Source organism: Bos taurus, unplaced genomic scaffold (assembly GCF_002263795.3).
Source record: "Bos taurus isolate L1 Dominette 01449 registration number 42190680 breed Hereford unplaced genomic scaffold, ARS-UCD2.0 Leftover_ScbfJmS_713, whole genome shotgun sequence".
NCBI classification, from domain to species: Eukaryota; Metazoa; Chordata; class Mammalia; order Artiodactyla; family Bovidae; genus Bos; species Bos taurus.
Window position 1 is genome coordinate 570319 of NW_020192012.1, and position 24644 is coordinate 594962.

The 24644-nt window shown below is 40.6% G+C and overlaps 1 protein-coding gene across 1 annotated transcript in view; it reads left to right on the forward strand.

The window, feature by feature from the left end:
- The window catches only part of LOC528412 (ATP-binding cassette sub-family C member 4), a 209142-nt gene that overhangs the window by 76008 nt on the left and 108490 nt on the right, over positions 1 to 24644 (forward strand). Inside the window, exons 15-20 of the mRNA XM_059884492.1 lie at positions 1655 to 1852; positions 3201 to 3341; positions 4100 to 4137; positions 4812 to 4906; positions 11743 to 11889; positions 19124 to 19203. Of these exons, the coding sequence (XP_059740475.1) occupies positions 1655 to 1852; positions 3201 to 3341; positions 4100 to 4137; positions 4812 to 4906; positions 11743 to 11889; positions 19124 to 19203 (699 nt within the window). The remainder of the gene's footprint in view (positions 1 to 1654; positions 1853 to 3200; positions 3342 to 4099; positions 4138 to 4811; positions 4907 to 11742; positions 11890 to 19123; positions 19204 to 24644) is intronic.

Below are 24644 nucleotides of genomic sequence, written 5' to 3' on the forward strand. Positions count from 1 at the left end.
CCAGTGGACTCCCTCGAGGAAGAGGGGGAGAGGGGTCCCAGCGAGGGTCCTGGTCATCCCCCTCCACCTGAGCTGCCTTAACCAGAGCTGCTCTCATTTAATGAATTTTGCATCCTGAGATTTTTTTCACTAATGTTTTATTTGCTACTGAGGGAAGGAGCTGAGTCTGGTTTCAGGGGTCAGAAAATAGTAAAACATCTGCAGACATTATTTTACATGAATTTGTCAGGGAGAGAAACTGTGCAAGGATATGTCACATGTGTTCAAAGAAATGATTTGATTGGCTGTATTTTTAGCAGTTGCCTGATTTGGGGAAGCCTAGCTGGCTGCTTGTGGTTGGTCGTTCCTAAGTTTTATCTCAGATCTGAGTGAATTGATTCTGGCTTAGGTTTTGGTTTGTGGACACAGACTGCCAAGGCTTTAGAGCCACTCCAGTCCCATGGCCTCCTTGTTTAATTACTTTATCAGGTGGAATATTGAATTTTCAGTTGGGAACTTGCTGAGTGTGTGGGGGCAGTTGTAGAGACCATGGAGATGCCTTTCATGGATTTTCTGTCCAGGGCTGGTTCCTATTATTCTGGCCGGGCACATGATAGTGTGACAATGATAGTGGTCAGTGAAGATTTAATGAGAGACTCTTACCTGTATGCAGATGTACTTGTGCCCACCTCTGGATTAAGTATAAATTTCTTTCCTATAATTGTCATATGAGGCTTCTCTCAGTTTCCATGTTGTGTAAAAAGACTGTGCTGATCCTCCCTAAGTGCCCAGGGTAGTCATGTCAATGGCCTCCATTTTTAACACATGAACACATGTTTTTTTCATATCCCCAATCACCTAACACAGGGACAGGGTTTGGCAGAGAACACAATGCTCAGTTCTGTACTGAGTTAAGTGAACTAGATTTCTCAACAAGAATTCTAGACCCAGGCATCATTTTTCTTTCTAAAATGATCATTTAAGACCAGATAACTTCTCTTGATTAGTATTTAGGTTGGTTTAATATTATCAACTTCACTTTATTTTTTGGGACTCCAAAATCACTGCAGATGGTAAGTGCAGCCATGAAATTAAAAGACGCTTACTCCTTGGAAGGAAAGTTATGACCAACCTAGATAGCATATTCAAAAGCAGAGACATTACTTTACCAACAAAGGTCCCTCTAGTCAAGGCTATGGTTTTTCCAGTGGTCATGTATGGATGTGAGAGTTGGACTGTGAAGAAAGCTGAGTGCCAAAGAATTGATGCTTTTGAACTGTGGTGTTGGAGAAGACTCTTGAAAGTCCCTTGGACTGCAAAGGAGATCCAACCAGTCAATTCTAAAGTCCTGGGTGTTCATTGGAAGGACTGATGCAAAAGCTGAAACTCCAATACTTTGGCCACTTCATGGGAAGAGTTGACTCATTGGAAAAGACCCTGATGCTGGGAGGGATTGGGGGCAGGAGAAGAAGGGGATGACAGAGGATGAGATGGCTGGATGGCATCACCAATTCAATGGACATGAGTTTGAGTAAACTCTGGGAGTTGGTGATGGACAGGGAGGCCTGGTGTGCTGTGATTCATGGTGTCGCAAAGAGTCGGACATGAATGAACAACTGAAGTGAACTGAATGTTATCAAATATAAATTAATTTCTCTCAAAAATTTTATTTTAGGGGATAACGGTGGAAAGAGGAACTTACTCTGAGTTCCTGAAATCTGGGATAGATATTTTTTCCCTTTTTGAGAAGGGGAATGAGCAGTCTGAACCATCTCCAGTTCCAGGAGCTCCCAGTCTCATCTCTGAGTCTTTGGTTCAGTCTTTCAAGTCTCCCAGGCCCTCATTGAAAGATGCAGCTCAAGAGGACCAAGAAGTGAGTTTCTCATCCTGCAACACACCTGGGCCTGTCTGCTCTTGGTGGTCTCATGGACCTTCATCTGCTCTGCTCATGACATCTTCATTTGTCCCAAAGCAGACCCTAAGGTTCCCAAAGTCTTGTTCCATGGAATTGGTAGAGTTAGAAGAGCATGAGGGGAGCAAGCCTGCTTGGGGTTCCCCTTTGAGTGTAGGATGGAGAATCTTATGGAGACCAGAAGTGGGTGCACTGCTATGAATTTCTGAGTGAATGTGGCTCACACAGATTGAGGACTCTTCAGTTTACCATAGTTACATCCTACTCATGCTGGTTGCCCCTGATTCTTTTATGTATCCAGAGGCTTAACATGAAGACCCTGTTAGACTGAGTCCTGCTGTTGCCACATTAAATCAGCTACTTTTCCTGTATGTTGGAATGTTCTAGCATTGCATGTGACTGACAGTAGTATTTTTGCCTCGGTGTCAGATGGTTTGTGATAGGCCAGAGGTAATGTGGGCAAAGGACCTGATACACGGTAGACACTTCGGTGTTAGTTCCCATCCTCCTTTCTTACCCTTCAAGACTGAGAACCACATCTTATCGACCTTGAATCCCAGGGGCTGGGGTAGAGCCAAGGACATTCTAGCCTCCTGTGACTGCATAATGCATTCTAAGTCCTCCAGACAGAATTGCAGAAATGCACTAGATCTCCCTTAAAAATATACACAGATATTCCTTGATATCCAAAGCCAGGAGCCTGGATGATTCTGATAAGTATTTGGATTAGTTGTTCACTTTCTAAACTCAGGAATCACTGTCTGAAATTTAGGAACCAAATAGATTCAGATCATATGCTTGCAACGTGCTGTCCAAACTCCTCTTTAACACTCTCTGTGAACTCAGTTTACTGTATTTGGCTAGAGTTTTGAGCCCCACGTATGTTTTACATTTCTGTCATTAAATGACACAGTCATCTCGAGGGATACATTAGCTCCATATCATTTTGTGTGTTATTTTAGAGGAAGTTTCTACATTTATACATTAATTTATTTTGATTTGTGTGTGTTGAGAGTCATGTGCTATTTTAAGCAAAGCTCCCCAACAGTGAATAACCTCATGTGAATGCGTTTGATTATTTCTCATAGATTCCTACGAGTGGGATGGCTGGGTCCAGGGGTAAACACATATGTGATTTGACCAGATATTCCCATACCTATATCCGTAGGAGATGGACCATCCTGCACTCCTACCAGTATGTGGGATATTTCTGATTCCCACAGCTTTGCAGTGGAGGGCATTGTTGAACTCTTGAAATTTGGGGTTCATTTTTAAAATTTCATCTCTTACTGCCATTTTTCCCTCCTAGACTGAGAATATACAGGTTACTCTACCTGTAGAGGACCATTTGGAAGGAAAAGTTGGTTTTAAGACCTATAAGAATTACTTCACAGCTGGTGCCGACTGGCCTATCATCATCTTCTTTATTCTAGTAAACATCGCAGCTCAGGTACGTAAGGGAGTTTATTTTGGTTTATGCTCTTGGCTTGATATTTATATACTATTTATACTGTAATTGTATAATTCTTTTTAAATATTTGTATTAAGAGATTTATCTCAAAGACTTGGCTCATGAGGTTGTGGGATCTAGCTTGGTGAATGTGAGATCAGAAAGGCAGGCCTGCAGGCTGGAACCTCAGGGAGGAGCTCACTCTGCTGTCTTGAGGCAGAATTTCTTCCTCCTCCAGGAAGCCTTGGGTTTTGCTCTTAGGGCCTTTGACTGACTGAATGAGGTGACCACAGTGTTAAGAGTGATCTCCTACTTAGGTTCTGATAATGGATGTGAGCCACATCCACAAAATACCGTCACAGCAACATCTAGATGACTATTTAGTTGAATCACTGGAGACTGGCCCAGCTGAGCCGACACCCAGGACTGACCATCACTGTACCTGTCAAGCTTTTTGCTTTGAAAAATCCCAACATTTGTTCTGTTGTTACTGACTTTGGCAGTCCACTTGGATTTGCATTGAAGTACATTATATCTGGGGAGCAAAGTCTTCTAGGGAAAAGGGGATTTCTTTCAAAAATATTAACTTGTAAGATGCCCTCCCCTGACCTGTGGTCATCTGGGGTGTGGGGTTTGGTGCAGACCTGAACTGGAAAGACTATCTCTGTGTTGTGGAGCCTTTTCGTCCCCCATCCTAGTGAGCGGGGTATGAGGCTCAGTGATGTCACTGTGTGAGTGACTGCTGTTTCCTGCTCCAGGTTGCCTACGTTCTGCAGGATTGGTGGCTTGCATTCTGGTGAGTTATTCCTGTTCTGACCCAAAATGCTGCGAAATCTACACAAAGCTTCACTTTCCCACAGAGTCAAGGGGACTGACCCTCACGTAGTTTCCCTGAAGAAAGATGAAAGTTCCTGTGGGTGGTGTGTGATCGATCCCCTTGTGGTCTCTCCCCATGTCCCCTCCCTTTAGCAGCTTCTTCACAGACAATTTTTCTTTTCTTTTTTTGAACTTTTACTATTGTATTGAGATATGGCTAATCAACAATGTTGTGATAGTTTCATTTGAATAGTGAAGGGATGCAGCATGCATACACATGTATCCATTCTCCCCCAAAATTCCCTCCCATCCAGGCTGCCACATAATATTGGGCAGAGTTCCATGTGTTATACAGTAAGTCCTCGTTGCTTACCTGTTTTAAATCTAGCAGTTTGTGCATCAACATCCAAACTCTCTAATTATCCTTCCCCTTGGCAACCATAAGTTCATTTTCTAAGTCTATCTCCACAGATAATTTTGAAAACTGAAAGTCATGATTCAGATTTGTAAAAGGGAGATACACACAGGGCCTTTCAATCTGGGAAACACTTTCCAGCATAATATGCATTTCTTGAATTGAGAAAATTTTTTGTGATATTTGTATAAATTCTATGTATATCTATAGTGTAATATTTTTTACTTCCTGTTCCATAGGGCGAATGTACAAAATGACCTGTATTTTGGGGTATATGTAAAAGAAGATGAAGATGTAGTATTCGTTCTTAACTGGTACTTAAGTGTTTATTCAGGTAAAGTTGAGTCATCTGCTCCATAATACCAGAGTTTGAGGTGCTTAAATGAGTTTGCGTGAACAAGAGGGCTCCAGAGTAATTAGGTAATGTCTTAATAGATTAAGTATCTGAATCACATTTAGTCTGTGAATTAATTAGTATAATTATTTTAAATATCTACTAGAAGAAAAAAGGTTGAATGAAGACTCTTAACTTGTTCCATACTGGATTTTGGTAGTTAAACCAGGATTGCATATTGAGAAAATCAGCCACTGGAAATATGTAGCTACTGTGTATCCTAGTAGGTGCTTTAGCCAAATCTTATACCATTATATGGATGGGCAAGGGGGATAGGAATGAATCCCCACCCTGTGGTTCAGGTTGTTCCAATTCTCTCTGAATAAACCCTGGCTTTTATTGATCTTGGATGAAATCCTCTGGCAGCATGGGCTAAAAATAAAAGCATTATTCCCTCCCAGGTATGCAAAGCTCCCCTTTCCATACTGCTTATTTCCTGAGCTTCACTAATAACTTGGGAAGCTAAGCAGGGGAAGTCCAGTGTCTGGAATTAGGATTCCTGCTCTTTCTTACCCTGAGATCACAGTGTTATCTCTCCCCAACTGTGTGATTAATTCAAACTTTGGCTTGCCAGACTAATATTAACTATTAACATGACTCTCTCTATTCACAAGAGTATTTAGGATATATATATATATATATAGCATAGCATTACATACTATTTAAAGGATGTCTTTAATAAAATTTTAAATGCTTTCTTTATCCATTCATCTGTTGATGGACATTTAGGTTGCTTCCATGTCCTAGCTTTTGTAAATAGTGTTGCTATGGACACTAGGGTACGTGTGTCTTTTGAATTATGGTTTTCTCAGCGTATGTGCCCAGTAGTGGGATTGCTGGGTCGTATGGTAGTTCTATTTTCAATTTTTTTAAGGAACCTCTATACTGTTCTCCATAGTGACTGTAGCAATTTACATTCCTACTAAGTGTTCAAGAAGGATCTATTTTTCCATACCTTCTCTAGCATTTATTGTTTGTATATTTTTTGATGATGGCCATTCTGACTGGTGTGAGGTAATACTTTATTATAGTTTTGATCTGCATTTCTCAAATAATGATATTGAGCATCTTTTCATGTGCCTCTTGACCATGTGTATGTCTTCTTTGGAGAAAGGTCTATATAGGTCTTCTGCCCATTTTTTGATTGGGTTGTTTGGTTTTTTTGATATTAAGCTGCATGAGCTGTTTGTATATTGTGGAGATTAATCCTTGGTCAGTTACTTATTTTGTAATTACTTTCTCCCATTCTCAGGACTGTCTTTTCACCTCATTTGTGATATATATATATACACTGGATCAGGGGAGAGGGGCTCCCTGGGTAGCTCAAATGGTAAAGAATTTTCCTGAAATGCTGAAGACCTGAGTTTCATCCCTAGGTCAGGAAGAACCCCTGGATAAGGGAGTAGCAGCCCACTCCAGTATTCATGCTCAGAGAATTCCATGGACAGGGGAGCCTGGCGGGCTACAGTCCATGGGGTTGCAAAGAGTTGGACATGACTGAGTGACTCGGAGAAGGCAATGGCATCCGACTCCAGTACTCTTGCCTGGAAAATCCCATGGACGGAGGAGCCTGGTAGGCTCCAGTCCATGGGGTCGCTAAGAGTCGGGCCGGACTGAGCAACTTCACTTTCACTTTTCACTTCCATGCATTGGAGAAGGAAATGGCAACCCCCTCCAGTGTTCCTGCCTGGAGAATTCCGGGGACAGAGGAGCCTGGTGGGCTGCTGTCTATGGCGTCACACAGGTCGGACATGACTGAAGTGATTTAGCAGCAGCAGCAGAGCAAATAAAACACATGTACACTGGAATATTACTTATTCATAGAAAGGAAGGAGATTGGGTCATTTGTCGAGAGGTGGATGGACCTAGGGTTTGTCATACAAAGTAAAGTAAGTCAGAAAGAAAAAAAAATAAAACAGAAAAAATAATGTATTAAAGCATATATATAGAATCTAGCCTCTTCATGGATCATTGCCTTATCATGGTGAAGGGGCTTGCATAACTCAGTGAAGCTATGAGCTATGCCATGGCCCTCATGAGCTATGCCATGCAAGGCCACCTAAGACAGACGGGTCATAGTGGAGAGTTCTGACAAAATGTAATCCAGTGGAGGAAAGAAAGGCAAACCACTCCAGTGTACTAGCCATGAGAAACCCATGAACTGCATAAAAAGGCAAAAAGATATGACACCAAAAGATTAGCTCCCCAGGTCATAAGGTGTCCAATAAGCTACTGGGGAAGAACAAAAGACACCTACTAATAGCTCCATATAGAATGAAGTTGCTGGGCCACAGTGGAAATGCATTTAGTTGTGGATATGTCTGTTCATGACAGTAAAATCTGATGCTGTAAAGAACAGTATTGCATAGGAACCTGGAATGTTAGGTCCATGAATCAAGGTAAATTGGACGTGGTCAAGCAGGAGATAGTAAGAGTAAACATAGATATCTTAAGAATCAGTGAACTAAAATGTACAAGAATGGGTGAATTTAATTCAGATGACCATTGTATCTACTACTGTGGGCAAGAATTGCTTAGAAGAAATGGAATAGCCCTCATAATCCACAAGAGTCCAAAATGCAGTTCCTGGGTGCAACCTTAAAAATGACAGAATGATCTTAGTTCATTTCCAAGGCATACCATTCAACATCTCAGTAATCCAAGTCTAAGCTCCAACCTCTGATGCTGAAGAAGCTAAAGTTGACCAGTTCTATGAAGACCTAGAAGACTTCCTAGAACTAAATGCAGAGTTCCAGAGAATAGCAAGGAGGGATTGGAAGCCCTTCTTCAATGGACAATACAAAGAAATAGTGGAAAAACAACAGAAAGTGTAAGGCTAGAGATCTCTTCAAGAAACTTGGAAATATCAAAGGAACGTTTCATCCAAAGATGGGCACAATAAAGGACAAAAATGATAAAGACCTAACTGAAGTAGAAGATATCAACAAGAGATGGAAGAATATACAGAAGAACTATACAATAAAAATCTTAATGACCTGGATAACCACCATGATGTAGTCTCTCACTCAGAGCCAGACATTCTGGAGTGTGAAGTCAAGTGAGCCTTAGGAAGCATGGCTGCCTATACAGCTACTAGAGGTGATGGAATTCCAGCAGAGCTATTTAAAATCCTAAAAGATTTAAATTGCTGCACTCAATATGTCAGCAAATTTGTAAAATCCAGCAGTGGCCACAGGACTGGAAAAAGTCAATCCTCATCCCAATTCCCAAGAAGGGCAGTACTAAAGAATGTTCAATCCACCAGACAAGTACACTCATCTCCCATGCTACTGATGTTATACTCAAAATCCTTCAAGCTATGTTTTAGCATCATGTGAACCGAGAACTTCCAGATGGTCAAGCTGTGTTTAGAAAAGGCAGAGGAACCAGAGATCAAGTTGCCAACAGTGGCTGGATCATAGAGAAAGCAAGGGAATTCCAGAAAAGCATCTACCTCTGTTTCACTAACTAAGCTAAAGCTTTTGACTGTGTTTGTCATAACAAACTATGAAAAACTCTTAAAGTGATGGGAATACCAGACCTTCTTAGCTGTCTCCTGAGAAACCTGTATGCAGATCAAGAAGCAACAGTTAGAACCCTGTATGGAACAACTGATTGGTTCAGGATTGAGAAAGGAGTACAACAAGGCTGTTTATTGTCACTCCGTTTATTTAACTTATACACAGAGCTCAACATGTGAAATGCCAGGCTGGATGTGTTACACTGGAATCATGATTGCTGGAGAATATCAACCTCAGATATGTGGGTGATAACCACTCTAATGGCAAAAAGCAAAAAGGAACTAAAGAGCTTCTAAAACTGGATATTAAAAAAAAAAAAAAAAAACTAAGATCATGGGATCCAATCCTATCACTTCACGGCAAACAGAAGGGAAAATGTGGGAGCAGTGACAGAGTTCCTCTTCTTGGGCTCTAAAATCACTGCACATGGTGAATGCAGCCATGAAGTTAGAAGACAATTGCTTCTTTGCAGGAAAGCCATGACAAACCTAGACAGTGTGTTAAAAAGCAGTGACATCACTTTGCCGACAAAGGGTGGTATACTCAAGGCTATGGTTTTTCCAGTAGTCATGTATGGATGTGAGAGCTGGACTATAAAGAAGGCTGAGCACTGAAGAATTGGTGCTTTAGAACTGTGGTGCTAGAGAAGACTTGAGACTGAGAGTCCCTTGGACAGCAGGGAGATCAAAACAGTCAGTCTAAGAGGAAACCAACCCTGAATACTCATTGGAAGTACTGATGCTGAAGCTGAAGCTCCAATTATTTGGCCTCTGATGCAAATAGCTGACTCACTGGAAAAGACCCTGATTCTGGGAAAGGTTGAAGGCAAAGGACAAGAGAGAGACAGAGGATGAGCTGGTTGGACGGCATCACCAATCCAAGAACTTGGGTAAACTCTGGGAGATGGTGAGTAACAGGGAAGCCTGGCATGCTGCAGTCCATGGGGTTGTGAAGTGTTGAATGCGACTATGTAACTGAACAACAACAACATGGAATCTAGAAAAATGGTACAGATGAACCTATTTGCAGGGGATGAATGGAGTTGTAGAGAATAGATGTTTGGACACAGAGCGGGCATGGGGAGGTGAGGGAAATGAATTGGAAGATTAGGATTGACATATATACACTACCATGTGCAAAACAGATAGCTAGTGGGAAGCCGCTATATAGCACAGGGTGCTCAGCTCAGTGCTCTGTGATGACCTAGAAGGGAGGGATGGGAGGAAGAGGGAAGGGATATATGTATATTTATAGCTGAATTACTCTGTTGAACAGCAGAAACTAACACAACATTGTAAAGCAACTATACCCCAATATTTTTTTTTAATAAGTAAAAATTTAAATATCCTCACAGGAAATGCTTGGAAAAAGTTTCTTCAAAGAGTTCAGTTCAGTTCAGTTGCTCAGTCATGTCCGACTCTTTGTGACCCCATGAATTGCAGCACGCCAGGCCTCCCTGTCCATCACCAACTCACGTGCATTGAGTCGGTGATGCCATCCAGCCATCTCATCTTCTGTCATCCCCTTCTCCTCCTGCCCCCAATCCCTCCGAGCATCAGAGTCTTTTCCCATGAGTCAACTCTTCGCATGAGGTGGCCAAAGTACTGGAGTTTCAGCTTTAGCATCATTCCTTCCAAAGAAATCCCAGGACTGATCTCCTTTAGGATGGACTGGTTGGATCTCCTTGCAGTCCAAGGGACTCTCAAGAGTCTTCTCCAACACCACTGTTCAAAAGCATCAATTCTTAGGTGCTCAGCTTTCTTCACAGTCCAACTCTCATATCCATACATGACCATTGGAAAAACCATAGCCTTGACTAGACAGACCCTTAAATTATGTAAAAATCCACTCATTGAAATTTTGTATTTATTTTATTCATCACTTGATAAGAAACTTGAATCTACCAGCTGTTTGCCTTCTGAATTGGTGGACAATGAGGGCTTAAAGAAAAAGGAAGGGATTTTGCTAAACATTCATATAGGATTGTGGGCTAAGGCAAATGCCTGTTGATGAAATTCAAGAATTTACCCAGCTTTCAGCATTTAAATAACACTGATGTGCTAGCTGAATGGAAAAAAGTACTTGATGGAATATATGTTGCCGAATTTATCCCCACTCTATTTAGCATTGTGAGTTGAAGAGATGTTTGGAGGGCTATTTTAATTTTTATATTAAGTGAGCATTGTAGTGTTCATTTATGTCATTGATAAGACATAACTTTAAATGATTATATTTATTTACAAATGCTTTGGGGTTCTATAAAATAGTGAGAGATTAGTTTAGACTATCATGTTTAGATTATCTCATGTCAAAATATAATTTGTAGTTTCTTGCAGTTCAATTATGAAAGAGATTGTCTACTTGCAACTTAACATGGTCTTTTCATGCTCTTTATAGCTACTTGGGCACAGAAGTAGCTACTTTATTTTTAATGTTTTAAATTTTTATTAATTTTTATTATAGTTGCTTTCCAATGTTGTGTTAATTTCTGTTGTACAGCCAAGTCAACCAGTTGAACATATATCCTCTCTTTGGATTTCCTTCCCAATTAGGTCACCACAGAACATTAAGTAGAGTTCCCTGTATTATACAATAGGTTCTTAAAAAGCTACTTTACATGGAAGTATATTTCCTTGTAAATTACAAGGAAATTGTAGATCACTTCTCCTCTTCCCTGTTAAATCACATGCTGGTAGCAAAGCATTGGAAAAGGTAATAGCAATCCACTCCAGTATTCTTGCCTGGAGAATTCCATAGATAGAAGAACCTGAGGGCTACAGTCCATGGGGTTACAGAGTATGACTTGACTGAGCAACTAACACTTTCACTTTCACCAAAGTGTACCTTACTTTTAGATTATGGGACATATTGTAAATAATGAGATTTGAAATGTGGAGAAAGGAAGATCAGTTACTTGTATATTTATCTTTCTTATAAGTTTTATTAGAACTTGTAATTGAATTGGCAAGGCTAGAATGAAGCTGCAGTTTACACATTTTCCCCCCATGTTGTTTCTATTTAGTGAGAGGAAAACAGTGATTTTTACACTTTTCTTTATAAATGTATTTTTGAAAGCATTAAACTCTTAGATAACCTACTTTATATATATGTTTTTATTCTGTATATATGTAAATCTCTATACAAATATTATCTATAGAATAAAATGCACAGTATCTTTTTAAACTGCCTGCCATGCTTTAGCATGGTTGAACATAAGACAGAGATCTTGTGCTGATTGATGCTTCTTTATTTCAGGGTTAACTGTGTCTACTGTCCTTTTTGGTATCACAAGATCTCTGTTGATAGTCTACATCCTTGTTAATTCTTCACGAGCTTTGCACAACAAAATGTTGGAGTCCATTTTAAGAGCTCCGGTATTGTTCTTCCATAGAAATCCAATAGGTAAGTCAGACATGAAATTTCATAATGAATATGTCTTGTTAAAACATTAAGTGCCTATTTGCATTTTCATATTTGAAAGTGGAAGAAATGCTTGGAAGAAAATCACTGTGTATGTTTATTCATTTTCTACAAAAAGCTTCACTGGTAATTTTTCCTACCAGAGAAAATCTGAATATAGGAGCATATAAGCTTTCATTCCAATTTATGCATTCATGTAAAAATACATGAATGTGTACTTTCCAGTATGATTTAGGAGTCCATTTGTTATGTGGCATATGAAATACCCAACAGATGGTGAAAATGTGTTGAAATGTTTTTGACTTGGTGTTAAAACATTGGCTGTGTTACATGGTGTTAAGCTAACTAGGAAGGACCATCTTCCAAGAACATCTCTACAGGAGACAGGCTGTGTGTTTGTTTCTTTCATTGCCCATCCATTTCTGGGACCACAGAGCTCTGACATGTGCTCATATTTTGAATTTTACCTAAATGGTAAAGTAAGATTAATTAAAATACAAAATCAATGAAATGTAAACATCCTCTTCGATAAAATCAACTCTCTAGTTTTACAATGGACTTTTGGTTACATTAAAGATGTCTGTGATACCTAGCAGGTGGATCTTCATTATTAAGTAAGAGTGTCCCTAAAGGGCTCCCAGTGGTTGCTTCCTACACCCTGAGGCCTTCAACCTGTCTTGCTTTGGAAGGTAGCCTCCTGACCTGGGTTCCTATGAAGAGCTAGTCCATCAGCACACATGCCCACTCTGTTCAGTTGGTTAGACTTGTGCTGAAACACAGGGGTGGCTTTGTTTTTGCAGGTCATAATTGACACGGCCTGTTGAGGCCGGGATGTGACTGGAGAGAGGACAGCAGTAGCTTTGGCCTGGCCATCAACTATCTGTGTGACCGAGGCCAAAGTAGGTAGATACTACTGGGCAGGCAAATCTCCAGGCAGGATGCTGTCATGGTTATAAGTATGGACCCTGGAGCCAACTTTATTGGTTCAGTCCTGGAGATAGTTACTAATAGTAATAGCCAGTTATAGTTATGTTAATACTTTATACTAGTTATTTAATTTCTCTGTGTCTCAGTTTTCTTACCTATGAAATGAGGATACTGTTTACACACTTACTGATATCTTGATGTTGTGGGCATGAAGCAGGTTAATACATTCACAGCGCTTAGCACAGGGTTAGTGCCTAATGAACCTCAGTGAGGATGTCAACATGGTGTCTGGGAACTTCTTTCCTGTGAAATGGAATTAACTGCTGCCCTTCCTGTTTCACAAGACTGTTGTGAGGATTAAATAAGACTGTTTAGTGCAGCATCTTGTGCAGATTTATTCAACACATGTTCTTTAGTCCAGACACTGTGAGGAGCACAGGATTGTAAACTGCAGAGGCTCACACAATCTCATTTTATTATGAATGGAGTGAGGAAGTGATTGGAAGAATCTTTGCTATTATAGCTGTGAAGTTGCTCTACTTTTCCTGTTAATGTGGAAACTATAGTTGTAAATTTGGGAGCATCAAGTGGGACTGAATTTCTGTTATCACAGCCTGTAACCACTGTTAACCAGGCACTTGATGATCTGTAGGCTTCTCCAGATGCTGATTAATTATTCAAGGATTTGGAACCAAGTTTAAATCTTTAAGGTCACCAATTCTAGAACAGAAGGCATACACAGTGTGTATCTTGTCTCACCTTCCCGTGTCTATTATCAGAACTTCATCCTGAATAACCAACAAATCACAGAAGAAATCAAAAAAGAAATCAAAATTTGCATAGAAACGAATGAAAATGAAAACACAACAACCCAAAACCTGTGGGACATGGTAAAAGCAGTCCTAAGGGGAAAGTTCATAGCAATACAGGCACACCTCAAGAAACAAGAAAAAAGTCAAATAAATAACCTAACTCTACACCTAAAGCAACTAGAAAAGGAAGAAATGAAGAACCCCAGGGTTAGTAGAAGGAAAGAAATCTTAAAAATTAGAGCAGAAATAAATGCAAAAGAAACAAAAGAGACCATAGCAAAAATCAACAAAACCAAAAGCTGGTTCTTTGAAAGGATAAATAAAATTGACAAACCATTAGCCAGACTCATCAAGAAACAAAGGGAGAAAAATCAAATCAACAAAATTAGAAACTAAAATGGAGAGATCATAACAGACAACACAGAAATACAAAGGATCATAAGAGACTACTATCAACAATTATATGCCAATAAAATGGACAACGTGGAAGAAATGGACAAATTCTTAGAAAAGTACAACTTTCCAAAACTGGACCAGGAAGAAATAGAAAATCTTAACAGACCCATCACAAGCATGGAAATTGAAACTGTAATCCAAAATCTTCCAGCAAACAAAAGCCCAGGTCCAGACGGCTTCACAGCTGAATTCTACCAAAAATTTAGAGAAGAGCTAACACCTATCCTACTCAAACTCTTCCAGAAAATTGCAGAGGAAGGTAAACTTCCAAACTCATTCTATGAGGCCACCATCACCCTAATACCAAAACCTGACAAAGATGCCACAAAAAAAGAAAACTACAGGCCAATATCACTGATGAACATAGATGCAAAAATCCTTAACAAAATTCTAGCAATCAGAATCCAACAACACATTAAAAAGATCATACACCATGATCAAGTGGGCTTTATCCCAGGGATGCAAGGATTCTTCAATATCCACAAATCAATCAATGTAATACACCACATTAACAAATTGAAAAATAAAAACCATATGATTATCTCAATAGATGCAGAGAAAGCCTTTGACAAAATTCAACATCCATTTATGATAAAAACTCTCCAGAAAGCAGGAATAGAAGGAACATACCTCAACATAATAAAAGCTATATATATGAGAAACCCACAGCAAACATTATCCTCAACAGTGAAAAATTGAAAGCATTTCCTCTAAAGTCAGGAACAAGACAAGGGTGCCCACTTTCACCATTACTATTCAACATAGTTTTGGAAGTTTTGGCCACAGCAATCAGAGCAGAAAAAGAAAGAAAAGGAATCCAAATTGGAAAAGAAGAAGTAAAACTCTCACTATTTGCAGATGACATGATCCTCTACATAGAAAACCCTAACGACTCCACCAGAAAATTACTAGAAATAATCAATGACTATAGTAAAGTTGCAGGATATAAACTCAACACACAGAAATCCCTTGCATTCCTATACACTAATAATGAGAAAACAGAAAGAGAAATTAAGGAAACAATTCCATTCACCATTGCAACGGAAAGAATAAAATACTTAGGAATTTATCTACCTAAAGACCTATATATAGAAAACTATAAAACACTGGTGAAAGAAATCAAAGAGGACACTAATAGATGGAGAAATATACCATGTTCATGGATTGGAAGAATCAATATAGTGAAAATGAGTATACTACCCAAAGCAATTTATAGATTCAACACAATCCCTATCAAGCTACCAACAGTATTCTTCACAGAGCTACAACAAATAATTTCACAATTTGTATGGAAATACAAAAAACCTCGAATGGCCAAAGCGATCTTGAGAAAGAAGAATGGAACTGGAGGAATCAACCTACCTGACTTCAGGCTCTACTACAAAGCCACAGTTATCAAGACAGTATGGTACTGGCACAAAGACAGAAATATTGATCAATGGAATAAAATAGAAAGCCCAGAGATAAATCCACGCACATATGGACACCTTATCTTTGACAAAGGAGGCAAGAATATTCAATGGATTAAAGACAATCTCTTTAACAAGTGGTGCTGGGAAATCTGGTCAACCACTTGTAAAAGAATGAAACTGGACCACTTTCTAACACCATACACAAAAATAAACTCAAAATGGATTAAAGATCTAAACGTAAGACCAGAAACTATAAAACTCCTAGAGGAGAACATAGGCAAAACATTCTCCGACATACATCACAGCAGGATCCTATATGACCCACCTCCCAGAATATTGGAAATAAAAGCAAAAATAAACAAATGGGACCTAATTAACCTTAAAAGCTTCTGCACATCAAAGGAAACTATTAGCAAGGTGAAAAGACAGCCTTCAGAATGGGAGAAAATAATAGCAAATGAAGCAACGGACAAACAACTAATCTCAAAAATATACAAGCAACTCCTACAGCTCAACTCCAGAAAAATAAACGACCCAATCAAAAAATGGGCCAAATAACTAAATAGACATTTCTCCAAAGAAGACATACAGATGGCTAACAAACACATGAAAAGATGCTCAACATCACTCATTATCAGAGAAATGCAAATCAAAACCACTATGAGGTACCATTTCACACCAGTCAGAATGGCTGCGATCCAAAAGTCTACAAATAATAAATGCTGGAGAGGGTATGGAGAAAAGGGAACCCTCTTACACTGTTGGTGGGAATGCAAACTAGTACAGCCACTATGGAGAACAGTGTGGAGATTCCTTAAAAAACTGGAAATAGAACTGCCTTATGATCCAGCAACCCCACTGCTGGGCATACACACTGAGGAAACCAGAAGGGAAAGAGACATGTGTACCCCTATGTTCATCGCAGCACTGTTTATAATAGCCAAGACATGGAAGCAACCTAGATGTCCATCAGCAGATGAATGGATAAGAAAGCAGTGGTACATATACACAATGGAGTATTACTCAGCCATTAAAAATAATACATTTGAATCAGTTCTAATGAGGTGGATGAAACTGGAGCCTATTATACAGAGTGAAGTAAGCCAGAAGGAAAAACATAAATACAGTATACTAACGCATATATATGGAATTTAGAAAGAGGGTAACAATAACCCGGTGTACGAGACAGCAAAAGAGACACTGATGTATGGAACAGTCTTATGGACTCTGTGGGAGAGGGAGAGGGTGGGAAGATTTGGGAGAATGGCAATGAAACATGTAAAATATCATGTAGGAAACGAGTTGCCAGTCCAGGTTCGATGCACGATGCTGGATGCTTGGGGCTGGTGCACTAGGACGGCCCAGAGGGATGGTATGGGGAGGGAGGAGGGAGGAGGGTTCGGGATGGGGAACACATGTATACCTGTGGTGGATTCATTTTGATATTTGGCAAAACTGATACAAATATAAAAAAGTTTAAAAAGAAAAAAAAAAAAAAAAAAAAGAACTTCATCCTTTCAAGAAAATAGAAGCCCGAATAAGGATTGCAAAGATAGGCCTAAAGGTTTAGGGGCCAGTTATTTACTCTTTTAGTGGTATATTAAATTGAACTCTACCCTGTGTTTATTTTCAAAAGTAGAATTTATAATAGATTATTTATGGTATCTTTGTTTCTGGAATGTGATGGCATGAAGAGAGAACCACACAGAGTGGTGTTACTTGTTACCAAGTTCAAGCTGGCTCTTCTCGCCTCAAAACGCTGATAAATCTTACAGACAATGTGTTAAGTCAAAGAATAATGACTTTATTTGGAAAGCTGGCAGACTGGGAAGATGGCAGACTGATGTCTCAAATTAGCCATCTTATTGGGATCTGGATGCCTGGTTCTTTTATAGAACAGAGAGGAGAGCAGGTGAAGAAGTAAAGTCAAAAGGCCATTTATCTTGCACAATAAGAGGATATTTGTCCATTTTTTCTTTTCTGCAGCCATTCACATGTGGTGAGGGTCAGATTGTCTCCCTGTGAGCTGAAAAGAGCCACTTTAGTTTAACGTTCAGGCAGAGGGGCAGGGTTCCCTGACCAAAGCAATGACTAGCAATGGTCAAAGAAACAGATCCAGCATGGAGTCAAAATTGGCTCCTCCCTGTTACAGTTTCTTTGATATGCACCTCCCCTGTCTGGGGCCAGTGTCCTGTTCTTTGTCATCCTGAGTCTCCTCAGGGTTCACCACCCTTGCAGGGGTGGCTGCAGAGTCCTGATGGCTGCAGCATCTTTTGTTTACTGATGTGACATTTTTAGTTTATGCCAGATATTTACCAGAAATTCCCATATTCTGTCCTGCAGACTTAAGGATATGCTATTATTGTGGATTCTGAGAAGGGAAATAAAGTCAATGATAAGTGATTCTTAGTCATTTAGTAATATTTCTGTTTTCCTACCTACATTCTGGTGGTCTTCTTAGATGCTTATTCATAAGTCTATGCTTGTCACACCTGGTACACCTCTGAAAATAGCGACTTATTATTGCAATAGTAAACTCACAACTTGGAAATGTCCAGAATCCAAAATTTCCCAAAATGTGAAGTACTGTTAGCCGATGGAGGGAAAAAAAAAATTAGAGAGAGGATATAATTATGTTTACTGTAGCAAGCATCACTTGGCAAAATTAATCTTGATAATTAAAGCAAAATTGGTATCACAATTAAGATTAACTTAGGTATTTTACAACTGTTTATTTACAGATTTAGCACTTGGAGTGAGCCTTAGACAGGATGGACCTAAAGCGAGGGAACTTTCTCAAATCCAGCAATTCTTCCTGATACTGACATAGGGTTCCCCCATTCTTTTAAAAATCAGGGCTAAGTTTCACTTCCCCACCCACTGCCATTTGGTGGTATTTTTGTTTCTCTTTAGGTATCATCCTATTTTGTCTTTCTTTTTACCACTGACATTGGCTTATTTCATATGAATTTGTAATGTATTAAACTTGTTGTTGTTTTTACCTCTAAGTCATGACCAACTCTTCTGTAGTCCCATGGACTGTAGCCTGCCAGGCTCCTCTGTCCATAGGATTTCCCAGGCAAGAATACTGGAGTAGGTTGCCATTTCCTTCTCTAAGGGATCTTCCTGACCCAGGGATTGAACCCCTGTCTCTTATATCTCCTGCATTGGCAGATGGATTCTTTAGCACTGAGTCCCTGGAGAAGCCCAATATATTAAATATTTAATACATGTACTTTATTTTTTTTAAGATTTATTCATTTATTTTTAGTTGCATTAGGTTTATTTTTACTTGCTGCACATGGGCTTTCTCTAGTTAACAGCAAGCAAGGGTTACTCTTCACTTCAGTGCCTGGGGTTCACATTGTGGTGGGTTTTTCTGTTGCAGAGCTCAGGCTCTAGCCGCATGAGCTTCAGTAGTTGTGGCGCACAGGCTTAGTTTCTCTGCAGCATGTGGAATCTTCCCGGACCAGGGATTGAACCCATGCCCCCTGCACTGGGAAGTCCCTAAATACATAGTCTTCAAAAATATTATTGTGATATGTGCATGAATTATTTCTCGTAAAGCTCCTGAGGTAATGAGTATTTTCTTGTATCTTGTTCTTGCAGGAAGAATTTTGAATCGTTTCTCCAAAGACGTTGGGCATATGGATGACTTACTGCCCCTGATATTTCTTGATTTCATCCAGGTAATGTAACAGTCCTGTCAGAGTTCTCACAGGGAAGAGCAGAGTGCCTGTTTCTCAAGGCCTTCTCACAGGGGCTGAGGGTAGGCCTTTAAGCTTGGCAGTGTGTCCTGTTATCTTCAGTAAAGGCTGTGTTTGTGAGAAAGAGGTGCAGTTCTGATTGAGATCCTGAGTTAACATGAGTAACCCCTGGGGCAGGAGTGGCTACACAGTCACGTCAACGTTGGTCTGAAGCAGCGACATGCTGGGTAAGTGGTTCTGCCTCTGCCTCCAAGGTGTCTGGCGTGGAATCCCTTTATTATGAGCACATTTCCTAATATAAAAATAACCACCTCTCATGGAAAGATAGCCTAGATTAACTAAATTATGCATTTTATTAGGCTTCCCAGGTGGCTCAGTTCAGTTCAGTTGCTCAGTTGTGTCCGACTCTTTGAGACCCCGTGAACCGCAGCACGCCACCAACTCCCTGTCCATCACCAACTCCCAGAGTTTACCCAAACTCTTGTCCAGTGAGTCAGTGATGCCATCCAACCATCTCATCCTCTGTCATCCCCTTCTCCTCCTTCCCTCAATCTTTCCCAGCATCAGAGTCTTTTCAAATGAGTCAGCTCTTCACATCAGGTGGACAAAGTATTGGAGTTTCAGCTTCAGCATCCGTCCTTCCAATGAACACCCAGGACTGATCTCCTTTAGAATGGACTGGTTGGATCTCCTTGCAGTCCAAGGGACTCTCAAGAGTCTTCTCCAACACCACAGTTCAAAAGCATCAATTCTGCCAATGCGGGAGATGCAAGAGACGTGGAATCAATCCCTGGGTTGGGAAGATGCCCTGGAGAAGGGAATGGCAACCCACTTCAGTATTCTTGCCTAGAAAATTCGTGGACAGAGGAGCCTGGTGAGCTGCCATCCATGGGGCTGCAAAGACTCAGACAAAACTGAGCATGAGCATGATGCATTGTACTCCCACAGGGGACAGATATCTGCTGCACCGTTTTATTTGGATAAAGCCAGGTGTGGTTACTTGCAAAGAAAAGATTGGCTAAAAATACGGTGAAAATAATATTTTAATAAGGACAGTGTTGTTTAGTTGCTAAGTTGTGTCCGACTGTTTTGTGACACTGTGGATGGCAGCCTGCCATGCTCCTCCATCCATGGGATTTCTCAGGCAAGAATATTGGAGTTGGTTGCCATTTCCTTGTCCAGGGAATCTTCCTAACCCTGAGATCAAACTCGTGTTTCCTGCATCTGCTGCATTGCAGGCAGATTCTTAGCATGGAGCCACCTGAGAAGTCCAAGAAGGACCATAGACAGCACCTTTAAAGACACAAAAGCTTTTAAGCCAGTAATTTGATTCCGGGATCAAAGTCATCTCAGAAAATGTCTTTTGTTTATGTAGGCAGTTTTTCTTTTTACAAGCTGATTGCTCTATCTTAAGGTGTCTTTAAAAAGAGAGAGAGAGACTTACAGGAATATTTTCTATCTCGCCTCAGTTTGTCTGTGAACTTGAAGTCTAAGAAATAATGTTAGGTCATCTCAGCTCTCATTCTCACATTCAGTATTGTTGCTCTTATGGAGTGTTATGTTTTTTGTTTGTTTGTTTGTTTTCCCCCTCTGTTATTTTGTCTACTTATCAGTGATTAAGCATGTGGGGAATTTACTTTTTCTTTCCAAGTGTTAATTTTGGAAATGAAATGCATTTATCAAAAGCTGCACAGAGAAATGCAGCAATGAACAGTGCAACAGTGTCCTACAGACAGTGCAGTCTGAGGGCAAGGCTTCCACTGTTACCAATGAGAACTGAGACTTGGAGGCAGAGAACTTTTACTACAAAGATGTCTGATTGTTTTTTTCTCTTCTGCAAACTTATTTTATAATTATGCCCTGCTGGGTTAAGCTACATAATTTATCCCCAGAAACAATTTTTCCCTAAAAACAGTGTCAGGTTTTGACAGTAATTATAAATTACTTTGAAAGGATTTTGTGAAAGGTTCTGTTTCTTTGCTACAGCAAGCTAGGCCAAGGTTGGGTTTCCGCCTTGTGCTTAGCATATGGTTAGTCATCATAATCAGAATTTGTCACATATTTTTGGATAGCATGTAGAGGGACAGGGGTAGATGCTACCTGATTTCAGCAGGAAATACTCTCATTAAAGAGAAGAGAAATTTCTAGTCTAGCTGATTTCCAGTCCTTCCCCTACCACTTGTAGTTCAATTATCTTGAAGTTTGCTGGAAGTGTCCTATAGTTCATTAGAAGTAAAAGTCTGCTCTTTGAGAGAGAGAACTGGGATGAGCATGGAGCCTGCGTATTCTTCACTGAGCAGGTAGCTAAATCCATGAGGATGGATAAGATTGCCCAGAGAGGGGAGAGCGTTTTAGGAGCCCAGATCAGAAGCTTAGGGAAGCCCTGATATTCAGGGAGAAAGCAGAGAGAGAAGGGAAGTACTGAAGATGGATAATGAACAGCAAGGATGAGAGGAGGAAATATGGTGGAGACCCGAAGAAGGACAAATCTGTTCAGTGCAAATGAGGTGAGTCCACGGAAACTTGTTGGTGATTTGGAATCAGGAGGCGTCTGGTGACCCGAGGAGTTAAAGAGCAAAGGACTGCAAATCCAGGAGGCTTGGAGGGAGTTGAGGTGAAGACAGGGTGGAAAGAATTTGAATGAATCAGGAGAGAGGCCCATCTGGAATGCAGGGTCTGAGAAGCTCTTGCCTGTTGTTTGAGATTTTAGTTTCTGGGAGGGGAGTATGATTGGAGAATTTTCCCTCTCTTCCATCCTTCCCTTCAACAAATAAGGATTGAGGCCAGGAAGTACAGGGGTGAATCAGGCATGAAGCCCGCCCCTCATAGGTCTTCTCCCTCCCCAGGGAAGGAAGACATCCAGAGATTCACCCCTTGATGACTTTGGAATCCTATTTGTGGGAGCCCTGTGGAAGAAGTCCTGGAAGGCAAACTGGATGTGGAGGTTGGAGGCAGTTAGGGAACCTGGTCCAGGAGGTGGCAGAGCTTTGGAGGTGAGCTTTGATCCCAGATGAGAGGGAAAGGCCACTGTAGATGCTGGAAGCAGAGTTCCTGTGTGGGACCCAGGCTTTCTCTCTATGATCAGCTGAGAGGCTAGAAGGGAAGGGTCTGGAAGGGCATTGTTCAGCTGTGTTAGTGTACCAGTGTTCAAACTCATTTTTGATGATTTTGCTTATCCTTGGTTTATTTGATAAACTTTAGAAGATTCTTGATCATTTTTATTTTTATTACTTTAAAAAAAAAAAGGAAGAGGAACCAGAGATCAAATTGCCAACATCCGCTGGATCATGGAAAAAGCAAGAGAGTTCCAGAAAAACATCTATTTCTGCTTTATTGACTATGCCAAAGCCTTTGACTGTGTGGATCACAATAAACTGTGGAAAATTCTGAAAGAGATGGGAATACCAGACCACCTGACCTGCCTCTTGAGAAACCTGTATGCAGGTCAGGAAACAACAGTTAGAACTGGACATGGAACAACAGACTGGTTCCAAACAGGAAAAGGAGTATGTCAAGGCTATATATTGTCACCCTGCTTATTTAACTTATATGCAAAGTACATCATGAGAAATGCTGGGCTGGAAGAAGCACAAGCTGGAATCAAGATTGCCAAGAGAAATACCAATAACCTCAGATATGCAGATGACACCACCCTTATGGCAGAAAGTGAAGAGGAACTCAAAAGCCTCTTGATGAAAGTGAAAGAGGAGAGTGGAAAAGTTGGCTTAAAGCTCAACATTCAGAAAACTAAGATCATGGCCTCTGGTCCCATCACTTCATGGGAAATAGATGGGGAAACAGTGGAAACAGTGGCAGACTTTATTTTCTGGGGCTCCAAAATCACTGCACATGGTGACTGCAGCCATGAAATTAAAAGACGCTTACTCCTTGGAAGGAAAGTTATGACCAACCTAGATAGCATATTCAAAAGCAGAGACATTACTTTGCCAAAAAAAGGTCCGTCTAGTCAAGGCTATGGTTTTTCCAGTGGTCATGTATGGATGTGGGATTTGGACTGTGAAGAAAGCTGAGTGCCAAAGAATTGATGCTTTTGAACTGTGGTGTTGGAGAAGACTCTTGTGAGTCCCTTGGACTGCAAGGAGATCCAACCAGTCCATTCTAAAGGAGATCAGTCATGGGTGTTCTTTGGAATGACTGATGCTAAAGCTGAAACTCCAGTACTTTGACCACCTCATGGGAAGAGTTGACTCATTGGAAAAGACTCTGATGCTGGGAGGGATTGGGGGCAGGAGGAAAAGGGGACGACAGAGGATGAGATGGCTGGATGGCATCACCAACTCGATGGACGTGAGTTTGAGTGAACTCCGGGAGTTGGTGATGGACAGGGAGGCCTGGCGTGCTGCAATTCATGGGGTCGCAAAGAGTCAAATACAACTGAGCGACTAAACTGAACTGAACTGAAAGTGTTTATTCCATATACTTTCCCTCATCTAATTCCTTCTCATTCCCTTAAATTGTATTTCAGATAATTTATTTAATATTTTGTGATAGTGATGCCAAGTGTGGCTAAGGCAAACCCTGGACTCTGAGTAGTGGTCTACACTGCAGGACAATCCACCCTCTCAGGTGATGTCACTCAGAGACAACATTCCAATAGAGAAACAATCATGAGTTTGTGCACCATCCTGTACACTGACTCTCACAGCTACCAGCCTGTCCAGTCACATTATATAAGTGGTTGGGCAAATTGGAGTTGTTCACCATTTCAAAGGATGAAGGAAAGCAGCATAAAAATGTCAATTTATGTGGTGTGATTGCACCTGATAATCATTCATGATTCATGATAATCATTCACAGCTTTAAAGTGTGTCAGTGCAGAGCCCCGCAGTCTACCTTTCCAAGCCCCCATCCCAGCTCTCCCTCTTACCATCTCTGCCCCACAAAGCCACACTCTCCTTTCTGTAAAATGGAGAAAGTAATACCCACTTCCTAATGTTTGTTGGGAAGACAAAATGAAATTCATTTTAATTAATTTTTGCATAATATATAAATGCATGTTGAGCACTAAGTAATGGGTAACTATTTTAAAAATACCACATGTGTGTCTTAGGTAAGAGAAATAGTCTGATGACAGTGGCATTTGTTGCTGTTCAGTCGCTAAGTCATGTTCGACTCTTTGTGATTCTATGAACTGCAGCACTCCAGGCCTTCCTGTTCTTCCTTCAAGCTTCCTGTTGGGAGTTTGCCCAAGTTCATTTCCATTGAGTCAGTGATGCCATCCAGCCATCTCATTCTCTGTCACCCTCTTCTCCTTTTGCCTTTGGCAAAGTGGCATTGCTGCTGCTGCTAAGTCGCTTCAGTAGTGTCCGACTCTGGGCAACTCAATGGACGGCAGCCCACCAGGCTCCCCCTTCCCTGGGATTCTCCAGGCAAGAACACTGGAGTGGGTTGCCATTTCCTTC